This window comes from Acipenser ruthenus, chromosome 10, assembly GCF_902713425.1.
Source record: "Acipenser ruthenus chromosome 10, fAciRut3.2 maternal haplotype, whole genome shotgun sequence".
Taxonomy (NCBI): domain Eukaryota; kingdom Metazoa; phylum Chordata; class Actinopteri; order Acipenseriformes; family Acipenseridae; genus Acipenser; species Acipenser ruthenus.
In genome coordinates, this window is record NC_081198.1 from 4,347,625 (window position 1) to 4,362,728 (window position 15,104).

Consider the following 15,104-nt stretch of genomic DNA (forward strand, 5'->3'; position numbering starts at 1 on the left):
TCTAGTTGACACAAAGTTGCAAACAATGATGAAAAAGCATGCGCTACATTGTATAATTAATTATGCGTTGCACTGGTAACCGATTCTGGACATGTTATTTCAATTCCCATTACTCAGCAGTGCAAGTTGCATGAGCACGCTCTATATTAATTATTTGCAGATACTGTGCTGTAACATAATAGATTATATCTGTAAATGTATAAACATGAGCTCCACTACTAGTAGTCTATATAGTGTAGTTGTCGGCTTGTGTATTTTTGTAGCATGTTGCTGCAATAAAAATAAAAAATTAAATTAAAAAAAGAATGCTCTTATCATATTGAACTACTTAGTGTATATTTTATAGATCCTATTTTACAAACCTGTTTAGAATACTTATTGAAATACTGTAAACTAAAATGTATGCCCCCCCCCCCCCCCCCCCCATTACACTATAACAATAAAAGTACATATTTGGTTTGGGTGTCCCTGGTACGCTTAACAATAGGTCCTGGAGTTGTTGCATTTGTTTCTCAAACCTCTTGTTAATGATAAGGTTGCCGTGTATGAAGCAGCTGAGTGCACATCCGATAAAAAGCAAGCCTGGACAATAATAAACATCAATTTTCTTCCTCCTTTACTCGGTGTGGCAAGTCATTGTCACATTCGTCTGATTGGGTGGTTTTATTATTCCGCCTGAATGGGCTGCGTGGCGATTGGCTGTTAATATATTTACGTCATCCTCTCAGAAGAGGTGTGCTTGGGATTTTCGTCCTGTCACAAACACATGTAGAGCGGCTGAGTGCGAGAGAGCAGATCATACTGAAACTAAACAAGATCGTGGAGCAATTGATTTTTTTTTTCTCTAAACGAGCTTCACGAGGAAATAAAAAAACAAGAATTACTTCGGTATTTGGAACGAAAGTATTGCGTATTGATAACGCATTTGTCAAGGACTTCCCTTGTTTGCTGATGAAATATAAAACGAACGGGGCCAGTGGAAATACAATCTGAAAACTCCATTAGCCTGGCTGAACATTGCTATTGCCCCAGTGTGAGAAATACACGAGAGGACTTCAACTCCGCGGTGCTTATAGCGCTGGGACCTCTGGAGATTGACATTTGGCTGTAAAACCAATACAGCCTCTGCTGGTACTCTGCTGTTGTGCCAAGATAATTAGTTCTATTGTGTAATCTTTTAAACATTACGTTACATTTTCAACGCGGTCCTCACATCTTTCAACCATTACGTTTCAACGAGGCAAAACAGGTAGGTGTCTTTTCTTTATGGGATTAAATCAAATCTTTCAACACGTTATACTAATCCAATAATCAAGTCACTTGTGCACACACATACATTATATATATATATATATATATATATATATATATATATATATATATATATATATATATATATATATATAGTGCTTTTCCTTAAGGATTGCGTTTAAGATGTAAACAAATACAGCATACCTTTGTACTCTGGTTTTAAATTCAGTATAGCATACTGGACTCTACTCTTTCTAAAGGGACGACTTTGTCATGCATTTTCCTTTAATAAACACAAGTTGAGCTATTTATCGGACTCGACATTGGAACGTTATGTATTCTGCTGTTTCTTTCGATTACTACATTCTTACATTTTTATTAGTTGATCTCCATCTAAAAAAAAAAAAAAAAAAAAAGGCACCAGCGACTGTTTAAAATGGGGACTATTTTGCCTCCAGCTGCCTGATCTGTTTTCTATTTCACTGACTCCATCTCAGCACGTAATTGCCTGGCCGTGTAATTACTAGAGTAAGCCCATTTTAAGTTAAAAGCCTTTTTTTTTTCTTTCACTCCGAATAAACTTGACGAGGGCCCGTTCTCTTTAGTTGTCTGGGGACTCACTTTCTGGTCGGTCCTTTTAATTCATCTCTTTAGATTTAATCGGCACTAAGGTATTGCTGCTTGCCCTTAAGAGCCTCAGCTAATGGGGTTACTGACTGCTTTTCTCAGTGTAACGTTTCTTTTTTTCCTTTTGCCCTCTAATTACCTTTCAATAAAGATTTGGGCAGCCCGCGTTGAAGTCCGTCTGCAGAAAATTGGAAACGATTAAAAATTTAAAAAAAAAAAAAAAAAGGAGGCTGACATGTAGAGTGCTCATTAAAAATACCAGCTAGTGGGTTTGCAAGTCTGAAGAGTATATTCTATAGTTCTGGCAAGTTCTGGGGCTTTGTAATGCACAATAAAATTAAGTCCGCCAGAATGTATGTGGCAGGGCATCGCTGACAATCATTGCGGTCAGAGGTTATTGGGTCTATTACTGAAAATATGATACCAGTCATGTGAACTCATGAGTGGATCAGATACTGTGTACTTTAATCTTTTCACGCAAAACTGACATAAAACATGCTTTAAAACCCGTAAACAATTATGGTGTAATATATCGTGGTGCGTACACATTAATATATTTACAACCTGTGCTTTTGATATGTGCAGCTTTAGGACTTTTCAATTAGCAGCCATTCTTGTGTTATAGCAATCTGCTTTTTGTAATAAGCTGCCCGTTATTTATTTATTTATTTATTTATTTTATTTATTTATTTTTCTTCTTTTACTGAAGAATGAACAATGACCGGCTCGAGGAATAGCAGTATCAAAGGACAAAAACAAAACAAAACAAAAATCTTCACTTTAAAGGCAATTTCGGATGACCAACAAAAGCCAATGCCTCTTTAATTGTTCTATCACCCAGAGTGTTATCAGTAAAACGGCATTAATCTTGGAGGGACCGGGAGGCAACAGCAGCATTTAGATGAGCGATCAAGGACAGATTAGAGAGGAAAAAGTGGTCTGTATGTGTTTGTATAACAGGTTAGACAGCCCACTTAAAGCCGTGGGATCCATTTATACCAGTCTCGAATCCTAAAGCATTCAGTAGCATACTGATAAAAAGCCACCGGAATAAAAACCGAAAATGAAGGATGAAATTGCTGAGTTGAAGCTACCATTTAAAGTTGTTTCCAATTCCATAACAGGTTCAACAGCTTCCTGAAAACTACAGACACCAGGGAGGAATGGGGAAAAAAAGCTTTGCATTTGGCAGATGGTTATGAGGTGTAGTTTGCAGTCAGGTGATCTTAGAATACAGCTGAGTGCTCTTTCATGTTCATGTAACGTTTCTTTGTTTAGTTCTCAGAGTACTTGCAGCTTTATGATTTACTAAGTAATATAACATGCCTCAGTTGGGCTGGCCAGCAAAACAACAAACCTAACCCTATGTTTGTAGATTAGTTGACTTCAGATAATACATGTTCCTTGTTGTTCTTGTACAGAGACCATGGTGAACCCAGGCAGCAGTTCCCAGCCTCCCCCGGTGGGTGCGGGTTCCCTCTCTTGGAAAAGGTGCGCAGGCTGCGGGGGCAAGATCGCAGACCGCTTTCTCCTCTACGCCATGGACAGCTACTGGCACAGCCGCTGTCTCAAATGCTCCTGCTGCCAGGCACAGCTGGGAGAGATTGGCACATCCTGCTACACCAAAAGCGGCATGATCCTTTGTAGAAACGACTACATCAGGTAAATGAAATAAAAACAAAATTTATTAACGTTTTTTTTTTTTTTCACGTCATACAGTAGCATGTTGTATTTGGGAATAAGTTGCTATGCCTGTACTTTGAAGAGGCTGTAAACTGTAACCTTTCCCTTGGCTAAATACAATACAAAATTACCTTTATGGAAATAACCAAAATGAATAACTCAAGCTGTAGTTTTATACCTCCTATGCTAGATCTACATATGCATCCACTCAAAGAAAACTGAACAATCTAATATGGGATAGCTGGTGGTACGGTGAAGTATCCACCTGGTGCTGTAGATCTGTATCCTTTTAAAGCAAGGCTCATGGTTCATTATAGATGAGAGGCACACAATCTGTGATAGGAAGCAGCTGCAAAGTCTTTGTGCATTAAACTACTTCAAAGGCCATTCCAGGGTCATATTTTTCAATATTTTTATTGCTGTTTTGTATGGAGCCCACAGCAGTTGGTGTCTATGTACTTCCATGTAAACCTCAAGAAAGGAGACTGAAGCAGTGTCTGTGTCTGTGTCTGTGTGTGTCTGTGTCTGTGTGTGTGTCTGTGTGCAGGCCGTTTATCTTGCAGTTTAATTAGCTCATAATCTGATGTCAAAAAAAGTGAAGAATGACTTATTGGATTGTGAGTGCAAAGTAGGTGCATTGCATTAAAAACTTTCGGAAGTCCTGGAACAACTGCCACACACACACACATACATACATACATACATACATACAAAAAGATGAAGACTGGAAAAATAAGCTCCCACTGAGTTTATGGTCATAATGCCAGGGCAAGCTAACCTCCCAAACTCATTGGTGTAGCATTTTGCATTTTAAAGGATCATGGGTTTTCTGTCTAGATACTGTATGCTTTTTATATCAGTCAGCTTTATCATTTAAATGCAAGTCCCTTATAGAGAAGGACAGAGCTTTTGGCATTACACCATTAGCAGGAAGGGAATACATTAAGAACGAGAAGATCTGCCGCCACAAAGACAGGGCAGAGGTGGAAGTTGAAGTTGCTTTCATTTTTTAATTTAAAACATTCAGCCATGGTTTTATATGTGTGAAGGGTGTGTAGATTTAGTATTAATCCCTTCTGACAAGTATTAGAAAGATAATAAGGGTGAAATTGCTCTATTTTCAGAGCCGTATACGATTCAACCTCATTAGTATAAAACGATGAAGTAAGAGGGCGTTTAGTTTTTCCGATAATGCAACTTCATTCACTTGAGCGCAGCTTCAATCAACTAAATGGAGTCTAACTTTACACTAACTTTTAAAAATAAGTGACATAACTCATTTCACTAAGTGTGGAAAAACTAAATTAACAATAATAAAACAAGCCCCCCCCCAAAGAAAGAAAACACAAAAGTAATGTATATACTGTATGATATATATATATCTCCATTAGAATGCCCTGTATTTCAGCACGCACTTAAAGTTGCTTCAAAATATGTCCATGCAAGCTTCATTTAGTCTGCATAGTGGAATAATGAACGCAGCAAAACTGTAACTTTAAAAAAAACACCACTTTATTGGAAAAACAAGTTAATAATAATAATAATAATAATAATAATAATAATAATAATAATAATAATGACCTCTTTCCCCTTCCTAGTCTACTTGGGGCTACATTGAAATAATTCACATTTACATTCTGCTGGTTATAAAACGTATATGTCAACTGTATATTTGCAACCTTTTTACCACTAGGATGCTAATGTTAATAAACATGGGACAATACATTTTTGAAGTGGTATGCATTTTATATGCCATCAGCAGCAAGTGAAGCTGACATACAACCTGCAATCAGGGCACATTGCAGGGGTTGCACTTTTAAGAGGGCAAGTGCACCTCTCCAAGCAGATTAAGTCAGTGGGGCGCTTCATCAGTAATGGGTCTACAACCTAATTAGAATTTGGAGGAAAAGTGGATACACCTTTCCTCTTGTAATAAGAGTGCAGTTGGTGGGAGAATGAAACTTCAACAAGGTTCAGAGACGAGATCTGAGCCCAGATAAAGCTGCCTGACAGTGAGTCCACACAATTAAAAGCTTTAATTAGTGGCTCCTTCATTTTCTTTTAGTCCTGATGGGTTTTATCTAATGAGATCTGGTCCCCAGCTCAGATCTGGTCGTAATGACGTGTCCGAAATGAATGAGAGCTGCATCGCAAACAAAACATTTAATTAACAGAATTGGCTTTTTAGAGGGAGGGAAGGAGAGGATTATTACAGGGACCAGTCGTCTCTGTGTTTTAAAGACACAGTATCCGTTTTTTTTTTTTGTTTTTTTTAACAGATTATTAAATTGCCACTGTAGTGTAAATAACACAGCAGTGCCTTTTATTAATCAACAAATGGTGAGCTCTTATGTAAGGATTTTATTTCAGGAATGTCAAGGATAGCGAGTGTAATAAGAGCCATTGCTTTTTGTTTATTATATGGGGCATGTGTGTGTTATTCGTTTATCATTTCAAGAATAAACTTGCAGTTGGTACTTATAACTTCAGTAATTTCGAGAGAGTCTGGCCTGTGTGTTTCTGTATAGCCTTTCACATTGTGTTATCAAAATAAAACCGCAGAGTCCTGTGATCCTGTAGCACCTGTAGAAATCGACTGCATAGGAAACCACGGCATTTCTATTAAAACTGTTTTAATAACTCGAAACACAAACCCATGCATAGAAACAGAACCTGAAACGTAACCAGTAAATATTAGGTACATCTGGGAAGTGCGTTGGCATTTTATCACTGGATTTTCAGTTAAATTACAATTTCCTTGCAGACTGTAAGAGGCACCGAGCAAGGGAGTTAATTTTGCAAGTAATAATGAGCCGGCTGCAAGATTCAGGAAATGCGGTCCCTTTAATTGAATAGGCTAGGTAATTAAATGGCACTTTTCCAGTGGAACGTGCTAGGTAAATCTAATAGTTGGTTATTTAATATCACTTTGAAGCCTGCCCACTCAAGCACTATGACAGCACATGAGCATGTGAACTATTAGCTAGGAAAAACCAGGATCTCAAAAATTAATTAAATCGCGTGCAATTTAGGGGAAACGTTTATCTTGATTTGTCATAACAGAATTAATTCAAGGCCTCCAATTCACTTGGGGCCAGATCTGTTACTCTGAATTAACCAAGCGTAATTTGGCTGATCTCTCTCTCTCTCTCTCTCTCTCTCTCTCTCTCTCTCTCTCTCTCTCTCTCTCTCTCTCTCTCTCTCTCTCTCTCTCTCTCTCTCTCTCTCTCTCTCTCTCTCTCTCTCTCTCTCTCTCTCTCTCTCTCTCTCTCTCTCTCTCTCTCTCTCTCTCTCTCGTTCTCTCTCCCTCGCTTTCTCTAATGCAGTACTTGCCATTATGCAAAGCCCCCCCTCTTAAGTATCAATATCTCCTAGTGCTTTTAAGGTGCTTTGGCTCCTGTTGTACAGAAGCATCTCTAATGGACTATTTTGCAGACATCATTAGTGTATTACTTTTATACTATATGTAACGCTGTTGTTAAAGGTACAGCATGCATATTTGTAACAAAATAATAAGACAACCATTTACAGAAGTTTGTTGTTGACGGGGGGGGAACGTATTTGTAGCCTGTACAGAAATCATTTATATAATAAAATTCAGAAGTTAGTGATTTATCTTTTAACCTTCAAAAACTTGTATGCCACCTTAAGATTCTTTTTGAGTTTGTTTTTTTTAACTCCCATTTAAGGAACCTCCCAGTGCTGGTGATTGATGGTGTAGTCTAATAGCTGAAATATAAACGACCTACAACCTAGAATGTAAAGATGAGAATCTGAAACCAATCCTGTTATAGCAATTAAAGAGTCCCCAGGCTTTAATTAGGCTGACCTGGGGTATCTCTTCCCCAATGCGAGAGTTCAAGGGAAAACCGCCAGTCTGAGGCTGATAGCAACTTAATTGACCACCTAAAGCCTCAAGCCTTTTTAAGTCAAATACTCTCCCGGCCAATCCCTTGGTCAGATAATTAACTCAAAGCATACAGAAAGAAAAAGAATGGAATAAATAAATATAAAACTGGAGTGAAGTGACCACGACTAACTGCAATATCATTCTTTTATGTCATTTTGTATCTACATTGGTAATGCGAATAACCTTTAAACTTTATCCCAGTAAAATTGTGCACACTAATCTGTATCCTTGTATAACTGATATAATTATTAGTACACTCCACATACTAATAATACAGACCAAACAATTTCTTGCGATTCTGTGTAACGCAAAGGGTTAAGTCTGATCACGAAGATAAACTTCTGTATTTAATGTCTGGTGGTGCAAATCGTATGCAGTTAAGAAAGGGGCACGACAGTGAGCACACGTAATTGTCCTTTTTAGCAAGAGACAGTGCATTAACCTACATATTGTTCAGCAGATTTATAGGCTGTCCATTACACTGAAAGGCTTGGAAGGTTTTAACTGATTTTCTGCAGATATGTATTATAGCGTTACATGGATGTCCTTTTTGCTGTATTTTTTTTTTTTTTTTCAGGGGTTAATCAGCAACATTCAATTGCCTAGCATTAAGATGAAACACACAAATGTATTTGGGTTAGACGTCTGAATGGTTTTAAGATGAGTGCTGAATCTTGTTGATGGTATCTTCCACCTTTAAAAATAACCTACCCAGCGTTTCAATTTAAACCCGTTCCACCTGCAGGTTAGCTCCTAAAGCACAGCTTTCTCCTTTCAGTGGCCGTTCTAATTCTGCAACAACGTGTCTGTGTCGTGGATCTCAAACTAATTAGTTTTGAAATGGAGTTTTGATTGAACTCTTCAAATCGATGCTGCAGCAAAATTTGTTTCTCGGGCTTCCTATTAAAAGCCATCTTAGGGGGGCAGTTTTACTACTCTCTCTGTCGTTCTGTCGATACATTTAATAACAACTTAGAGGCTATTTTCAATAAAGAGGCGACAGCAAATTAGTACTTTGAACATGACAAGCCTCCTCTGCAAGATCAGGGCCTGAAAACTCAAGCCTATTTTAGAAGCACAAGCACCCAGCACATTTTTAAAGGTGTAACATATATTTATCGCAGGCTGAACTGAATTATATTGTTGAAAAAATTTAGTATTAATTCAGAAGTGAATAGAATATTATTATTATTTTCTTTCTTGTTTAAGTAGAGTCAGGGTTAGCATGTTCATTATTACAGTATCATTATAAAGTACTCCAGCACATTTTAGGCCTACAGAAAGCGCTTTTTAATATGGATGCATCAATAAGAGACATTGCACCAGTTCTATTATTTTTATTTCTCTAAATACATGCTTTTCTTTTTGGTGCTGTATTTATAGTTGCAAGTCCTTAATGGAGCGCTGAACCTTGCTAAATTATCATGCTTAGTTTGTAGCGCATAACATTGATTGCTTCTTTGCAATAGCTTTAAAAATAATCAGGGTGCGTTCTTGAAACAAATGTCTAGCTTTAAATGTGTGTGTGTATTTTAGCCCCCCCCCCCCTGTTTTCCATGTCAGATGTTGTGGTCTTATTTGATTGCATAGGAAAACTGCAGTGATAGAGCAAACACCCAGTGAGATATGATGACAAATGGGTCCAGATCCCAGTAAATTACTTTCTGCTCAAATCGAAATTTCATTCAGTTTGTTGCTAGCAGAGATGAAGTAATCTAAATTGTGGACTCAGAGGCAGATAGAGGGAAGCTGGAGCAAGCATTTCATTATCAAGAGGGAGAGAGAGAAGGTTAGGATGAAAGAGATGAGCAGAGGCAAATCTAAAGTGTTGACACCATGATTGAAAAGGTTAACCCATGCACATTATATATCAACCTGGATAGCGCAGTGTTTCTAATGGAAACTGTGCTCGGATGGAGGTTTTGCTGCAGTTCTAATAGCAAAAGCATGATGTCTCCTTAGATGTACAATCAAAGCCTCTTAACTCTCTGATTACTTATGTTTCAGGTTATGATTAGGATGCAAAATGTATGTTAAAGGTAATACTTAAATTCGATGTCGGAGCCTGGGGACGTGCACTGTATGTATTTTCATAAAGTGCAATATTTTAAATTGGAGAGCTGCTTTTGTTCTGTGCTGTAATTGTACAAGACAACAATCAACGGTATTGTCTTTAAAGAAAAAAAAAAAAAAGTAATACAAATCCTGGACTGCAATAATGTTATTGCTTCATGCAAAGCTTTGGATTCAAATGATTTAGCAAAAGCCCGTTATGAATGTACAGGGTTTGAACAAAATCATGGAAATGCCTTCAGTATGTAGAACACACTTTTATGTAAATAGGCTGTCCATCAGATGACTAATTATTGTATATTTATTTATTGCACATGGCATCACTGACATGGCATGTATCCTGCAAAATAAAAAGCTATTGCAAGTCAGATTCAGCTACAGTGGGCCATGTGTCTAAAAGTAGGTTCTTGGTTGGCAGGTGCTTCCTTATCCAAGAATGCACAATTACTGATGTTCCACAATGAAAGTGATGACTCCAAAGGTCATTCTGGATAATTGGCTTCATTGGACATTTTCACCCCCAGTTTCTCTGAATAAATTAGAGAAATGGTTGTGTGTCCCTCCAAAAGAAATGTAAGCAATTATCGGACGTGTCACGTTCTATCTGTGCCATCCTGGCATCCTGTTGTTGCCCTATTGACTGTGTTTCTAATTTTGTGCCCAATCACATTACCCATCTCGTGTTAAAATGACCCTCCCAAGCCGTGTATTAATTGATGGGGCATGTCATTGTCAAGTGCATTTTGGTCATTTTTTAAACAGGAACACAATAGTTAAAATGGGGACAAAATGGCAGTTGTTTTTTCTGTTCCATTTTACACAAGTGAACGATTGTCATGCAGTATTTTGCTCAATAATAAATTCTCGTTTTGTTTTAATTATTATTTCAGATTATTTGGAAACAGTGGAGCCTGCAGTGCGTGTGGACAGTCTATTCCAGCAAGCGAGTTGGTTATGAGGGCGCAAGGCAATGTCTATCATCTCAAGGTAAACGTATGTTTTTTTTTTTAGTTTTTTTTTTATTAGTTATTGATGATGAGATTGCATCAGTACACTATAACACCATAAACCTCGAGCTACAGGGGTGAAAAAGTATCCACTGCAAGATTCTTCACTAGAGATCTTTTTATGCCAATTGACATGTTAAGTTATTTCAGTGGAAAATGTAAACTGTAGAAGCTTATTTACAAGTGAATTGCTAATACAGCACCAGGCATGCAGTCCTTTTGATAAAGCAGTGTTGAATGTGTCTTGACACACTGTAGTGTTCTGGGACCGGTTCTGATGTGTCTTTGTTTTCCTCTGGACAGTGTTTCACATGTTCTACCTGCCAGAATCGTCTGGTCCCGGGAGACAGGTTCCACTACATCAATGGCAGTTTGTTCTGCGAACACGACAGACCCACAGCTGTCATTAACAGCCACTTGAATTCGCTTCAGACTAACCCTCTACTGCCAGACCAAAAGGTACATTTGCATGCGTCATTACAGCGCCGGAGCCTCGGAAGCAAAAACAGTGTTGGGTGAGGGCGGGGGTTAAATCCATTTTCACATTGTATCAAGAGTCTGCTGGAAGTTAGTCTCGGATGATCCTGTGCCTCTCCCAGGCTGGGACGATCTGCAGTGTAAAGATGCATTTTTTTTTTCTTCCCTGAACTGACTGGTCTTGTTTGTTTGTTTTTTTGTATTGAGAATGCGTGTTATAAATATGAGGGGATTGATCTATCTGGTGGAAAAATTGGAATTATTCCTTACAGTGCAACTGTACAATGCGAAATTAATTCTATTTACCCTCATTTTAAAGAGAGTTTCTTAGTCCGGTGAAGGTCATTCTGGTTCAAGTATTTCCACCATTCTTTATTAGGGAAATCATAAAAGTAAATTTAAACGAGCATTACTACACACAATGCCCAAATGCCATCTTCACTCTGTGCAAACCCAAGTATTTAGTGTTTTAATGGTGGATTATTTTATTTCTAGCTAGAAAGCTTATGAAATGCAGACACTACCTGTCTTAAATGGAACTAGAAATGTTACAACATATTTAGGTCTTAGCCAGGCAGACAAGTGCAATTTTGTAACTGCAGAAACTAATTTGTAACAATTACTGTCAACATTAAAATGAAAAAGACTGCAAATGCAAGTCTGGACCAGAAAGAGACAGAGAGAACGTATGGAGTCCACGTAATTGTTTTCACATCATATTTCATACTGATTACGTATTGATGACATTGATTCATTTACTCTTTACAGCACCACTTGCATGGATATTAAATCTTATTGACCAAAGATGAATTTGAATTTCAGATTGACGATAGATTTTTCCATCATTCCTGATATTTGACTTTTTCATCATTAACCGAGGCAAGCACACACCACTGAGCTATTGCAATGAAACAAAACATGCACACATCACTTGGTAATTCTTTATAGATTTACAACAGGAACTTTATTAATGTCTGTTGGGGGCATCATACAGAATAGCGTTTAGCTCTAAATTAGATGACAGTTGTATAAACTAGGTGTGTCAGAATATAGGATTTAGAATCTCAAGACACCATTGTTCTTCATTTCTTTATTTTTTTTTTCAGGTAAGGATTATATAAGTTGGAATAAATGCAGTTTTTAATATTTGCAATTTTTACAACTCATTTCAGTCAATTACATAATCCTATTACAAGCTTCAGTCTGTTGGGTTAGTAATGGCCCTTGTTCTGTATAATTACACACATTTCCAGTCTTGGAAGAATGTAGAAAATGTTAACAGGTATATAAAACACATTTGAAGTTTAAATAAGACTTGATGTATCCTGTACCATATACTTAATTCTGACAGACTGCCTTTCAGGGCAGAATGACAGGAATTCCATTCTAGAATTCACTCATTAGACAGGTATTGGGTATAAGGATGTGTATATAAACAGTATTTAACATTCAGTTTGAAAGCCTTTTCTTTATGATATCACATTTTTAAATGTGCCTGTTTTAAACCGGTGTCCCGTTCTCTTTATAGTGTAGTAAATATGAAATATCTCATTGCTTATTTATATGAGAACATCTAATGTAGTGCAAACTGCTGAATAATTAATGTTAAAATGCAATCAAATATAGGGTGCAATGCTTTAATTATTGTTGGGATGGAATTGTTTAACATCAATTACTGTCATTTTTATCCTGAAAGCCTTCATGTATTTATCATTTATTATGCTGCCTAACCTAATACAAATCAGTAGCTTTTGTGGGATATAATTAAGTAGCTTAATTCCTAATATAAAAAAGAAGTCCATGCAGCATTTGAGAATCAAATAACTTGTTTTAAGGAGTTGGCATCAGTCATCATCATTACTCATCCCAGTTCTATAAAGAAATGAATATCTGATTCAGTTACAGAGCTTCAACGGTTTTTAAACAAGCTTGTAAACCCAGCAAATGGGTAATAATATGATGGATCTATAGTAGAAAAATCCTACCTGTGTCTATGTGAAGGGTCTTATTCTTTCGTTGTTTATTATGTCACATTTCACAGTGGAGGACACATTTGACGCTCATTTATTGAGTAGGTTTCTCTGGCTGCTGCTTAATCTCTTTGTTCAGGACAGACAAATTACCTTTTTCACACTGAGCTCCAACTCTGGGGAATTAAACCACAGAGCCACAGTCACTTTAATTAGCCTGAAAGTGGGGGTTTGCAATTACTAATAGACTTTGAGCTTTTAGTAATTTGAGGAAAGGGTAAAAAGAACTGTAGAATACTAAAGAAAAAATAATGTAACCCCCCCCCCCCCCCCCTGCATTTTTGTGTTTTAATGCTCAGGTAATGAAATCCAGTTTTTCCCGCGTATGCGTGAAGCATCACTCAATGTCACTTATTGAGGGGTACAGTTACACCATTGCCATAATAATGATTGAACTTATAAAGGACACATATGTAACCGATTATATCAATTATTGAAAAAGTTAGTGCCTAGAAAGAATTTAAAAAAACGTCAAACCCACCCCTGCAGCATTCCATGATCCAATTGTTTATGTTGCATGGGGTTGACAGTTATCAAGCATCCCTCACTGTGTTGTATAGAGATTTATTTCAATTACTGCAGCAAGGTAGTTTCAGTAGATCAGAGTTACTATCTGTCTCAGTTTAACCAGCTGGTCTTACATGTTGTGTGTTTTTTTATTTTAATATATTTTTCCCAGGTCTGTTAAAAGGAATGGAGCCATGCCAGCAAGCAGCAGGATGCGTGTCTTCATCTCAGACCTGGCCCGTCGTCGCCGGTGGGCCCTCACTCTGGTTCTGCAGCGAGTCACCTTTCCAGCCGGTGTCTAGGCCACCTCCAGCACCCCATGCCATTGTATTTCCCTTTTTTTACTCTTGACTGCCCTTCTCTCGAGTCTGTTCCTGCGTTCACATGACTGAGGAGGAACATTAAGGACTCCGTGAACCTGGACTAATGGGAGACTGTGTACAGAAATTGAGAATTAAAAAAAAATTAAAAATTTAAAAAAAAATTAAAATAATAAATGAAGCTAATTAAGAGCAGCTTTTCCAATCTGCATCGTTCCTCCGTTAACAATTAGCAGGGTGATGACCGCAGTTTATACCCTGTACTCTACCTTCTTTACAACCTTCTGTTTGCTCTTTGTACATCTTAAGTGTTGTAAAGGATATGTGTTTCATTTTGAAAAAAAATAATAGACTATGCTTTTGTGGAAATCTATCATAAACACTTCTGGTGTAACTCTGTAAAATGCCATGTATGTATGCATGTAAGTGTTCTTTTTGTCCCAATGTTGCTACCACCTCTCCCCCCCCCAAACCCCAACCCATAAACACCTCCACAGCACAAATCTGAAGCTCATAGCAGATAAAATGTAGAGATTTTCACCAACCTATAAATGCTGAATGAAAAATAAATCTATTTGTGATATTTTCAGACATTTGCTCTCGTATGGTGTTTTTAAGTAATACAAATTAAAAGAGAAAATTAAGCACAGTTTTAATGTTAAACACCTCACAATTGCTGCATAATTACATTATACAGTGCACATTTCATCTGAGTGTTTGTAAAGATTATTTTCTCTGCAGTTGCTTTTTAGAAAGCGGTGCTTTGATTAACCCCCAAATGTTTTTATTTTTTTTATTTTAAGCCATAAACTGATGTAGTTGTCAGGATTTTAACAGATATTTGAATAACATTGAACCTGGTGCACGGCGATCATCAATACTAATAATGGCCACATAATTGAAATAAGGAAACACAACGATTGCATTTTTTTTTTTCAATTGACATACGCTATTCATCTATCTAATGATAGGGTGTGAATGGATACAAAAATATTCTTTGGAGATTTAATTACTGGAGAAAGAAAACATCTAGGGTAATAATACATACATAATTGTTCAATTTGCAAAAAAAAAAAAAAAAAAGATTTGCATGGTAATTCACAGCACGCTATAATGACCAAGAAGGTAATGGTTATGCAGTACTTTTGTGTTTGTCAACTTATGATGTCGAATGCAGGTACGTTGCAGTGCAGTGTCGCTTATAGCAATCTTTGAGCTG

General features: G+C 37.2%; 1 protein-coding gene across 2 annotated transcripts; it reads left to right on the forward strand.

Moving 5' to 3' along the window:
- The first annotated feature begins 750 nt into the window (after positions 1-750).
- Positions 751-14,476, forward strand: LOC117402714 (LIM domain transcription factor LMO4-like). 2 transcript variants are annotated; one of them, XM_059031550.1, is made up of 5 exons: positions 751-1,249; positions 3,300-3,540; positions 10,435-10,537; positions 10,855-11,010; positions 13,738-14,476. In XM_059031550.1, exons 2-5 carry the CDS (start codon positions 3,305-3,307, stop codon positions 13,744-13,746), a joined length of 504 nt encoding a protein of 167 aa, XP_058887533.1. In that variant the 5' UTR covers positions 751-1,249; positions 3,300-3,304; the 3' UTR covers positions 13,747-14,476. The 2 variants fall into 2 exon arrangements, with proteins under 2 accessions (XP_058887533.1, XP_033860002.1); XM_034004111.3 differs by having other exon boundaries at positions 752-1,249; positions 10,435-10,531.
- Positions 14,477-15,104: the final 628 nt, after the last annotated feature.